The 2,154-nt window shown below is 31.7% G+C and overlaps 2 protein-coding genes across 2 annotated transcripts; one reads left to right on the top strand and one right to left on the bottom strand.

Moving 5' to 3' along the window:
- The first annotated feature begins 6 nt into the window (after nt 1–6).
- On the top strand, nt 7–741 carry LOC119665412 (nuclear receptor coactivator 5-like). The gene has a single exon (XM_038074642.1). The coding sequence runs from the start codon at nt 10–12 to the stop codon at nt 700–702; it is 693 nt and encodes a 230-aa protein (XP_037930570.1). The 5' UTR covers nt 7–9; the 3' UTR covers nt 703–741.
- A 35-nt stretch (nt 742–776) lies between these two features.
- Nucleotides 777–1,639, bottom strand: LOC119665413 (39S ribosomal protein L50, mitochondrial-like). The gene is made up of 4 exons (XM_038074643.1): nt 1,540–1,639; nt 1,382–1,485; nt 1,117–1,319; nt 777–1,054 (listed from the first exon to the last, which is right to left on the bottom strand). Exons 1-4 carry the CDS (start codon nt 1,552–1,554, stop codon nt 819–821), a joined length of 558 nt encoding a protein of 185 aa, XP_037930571.1. The 5' UTR covers nt 1,555–1,639; the 3' UTR covers nt 777–818.
- Between the last annotated feature and the right edge of the window lie 515 nt (nt 1,640–2,154).

The raw sequence follows: 2,154 nt of genomic DNA on the forward strand, positions 1-2,154 counted from the left end.
TTGAAACGTATGCAACTTCGGGTTGATGTTCTGTATCCTAACGAAGATGTTCCACTTGGTAAGGTTCTAGCAAATATATCTTCCCGTGGTTGCCTTTATGCAATTTTGGTGACAAATCAGCATGAAGAACATAATAGCATTACTGTTAATATACTGTATGGACAACCCGCTGAACACCGCAACATGCCGGTGGATGATGCATTGAAACTAATTGGGAAAGATTTTCAAAACAAAATGGCTGTCGAGTCATCGAAACGATTAAACTCAAGTCACCTTCCTCAGCCTGTACCTATTATACCTGCTACTAATGTAATCGCTCCACCACTGAAAGATAGACATCCAGAATCTATACAAATTTTGTTAAATTTGCTCGCAGATAATTTGCCACTTACTGGTCTGCAATATGAACGTATTATAAAATATCTAAATGAAAGACGAACCTTACAATTGAAAGCTGAACTAGGCGAGACCGTGGAATCAATTCCTGATCCAGAAATTGAACTCCAAAAAAAGATTTTAGATATATTAAATAAACCATCGGTTGCCGAGACGCACTATGAACTTCTCTATCCTACATTACAATCTATAAAAGACGATTTCCGTGTAATGGAATTACTAAAGGATGAAAGAGTACAAAAGGCACTTGATTCCTTAATGGATTCTAGTTTAGTTGGTACTATAGAAACGCACATGAAGTTTTAGGTTAATAAGATGATAATAAAGTAGAACTGTATAACTATAATTTGTAATTAATAAAAAGCAACTGACACATGCAATTACAGTATTAGCGCAAATACGTTAATTTTTATTTCAATATTCTAGGGCCATGATCTCTTTGCTATATGTCCAGCATATTTTTCACGATATTTAATTCCCGTAACTAAAGTTGAACTTTTTGGAAAAGCAGATTTGCCTCCAAATTTGGTATCAGTATCCGGATGAAAGCGGAGATACTCATATTGTATATGTAGATTCTCTGGAAGTTCCATATTCTTGAATGCTTCATACGGCACAGTAGTGTTCACTGACCTCTGATAAAAATCGACCACATCACCTTATATTTAGAAAAAATGATAAATAAAAATAACGATTTTGTAACAATATTATTTAACCTACCAATAGTTTGTACTTCATGTACTTGTGAATTGGGTACTCCGTGATTAAAACTTGCAAAGCATGCCTCTAAAAACTTGAATTTCTCCTCTAGGTTATTTAATTTATACTCATTCTTGTTAGATATTTGAAGAGTTGAACATATCGAATGAACTTTTTCCACAGCATCTGCTGGTGCATCATACGGTTTATGTGATCTCAAAAAACTGTAATTGTATTTTATAATCTTATAAAACTTTATTGAATGTTAAAAAGCGAATTATGTTACCCTTTATTTGACAGAGATTTGCCGACATCTTCTACAGCTTTGTTAATAATTTTAGGCCGTTTTAAATGCTTTTTTGAGTAGGACCTTGCGATCAATGATATTACCTGAAAGTAAATAGGATTAGAAGCAAATATTTTCAGATAATTATTGCTATGTACATTATTTTTATACATGATTTCAAGATTTTTACGTAAACAGACATGCAGACACAGGTCAAAACAGCAGGGCTGGTATTGTTGCCAACACCTTAAGAATTTTCTGTTAACCCATTACGTACCAGGCAATTTCAGACTTGAAATCTTACGGTCAAATTTCCATAGTAAAATAAAACAAGTTTAAGTAAATGAGAAAAGTGTAATAGTTTTTTGAAATATTTATTTATTTATTTTTTTATAAAAAAAAATATAAAATATTCTTTGAATATTAAAAAATATTCAAAGCTAATTGCGTGGTGGTACGAAATGGGTTAATGAATTTACGTATACAATAAAAACTCAATGTTATTATATCAACGGTTTTATTTTCTTTTTTCATTTCCTGTAACATATGGAATATTAATATAATAAGAATATTTAGACATGCCTGATAACTTAGTATGTGATAGAATGATAAACATCTAGTATCATGTTTCCACTACACCTAAATCAGTTTATCTTAATGAAATGAAGATTTGGTCGTTTCCATTAGCATAAGTTGATTTATGCATGTCAAGGGGCTTTTATGTATTAGAATGTTTTGTGAAATTTGCAGGATTGTTCACATCTCAATTGTTA

This window comes from Teleopsis dalmanni, unplaced genomic scaffold (genome assembly GCF_002237135.1).
Source record: "Teleopsis dalmanni isolate 2A unplaced genomic scaffold, ASM223713v2 unscaffolded_contig_5085, whole genome shotgun sequence".
NCBI classification, from domain to species: Eukaryota; Metazoa; Arthropoda; class Insecta; order Diptera; family Diopsidae; genus Teleopsis; species Teleopsis dalmanni.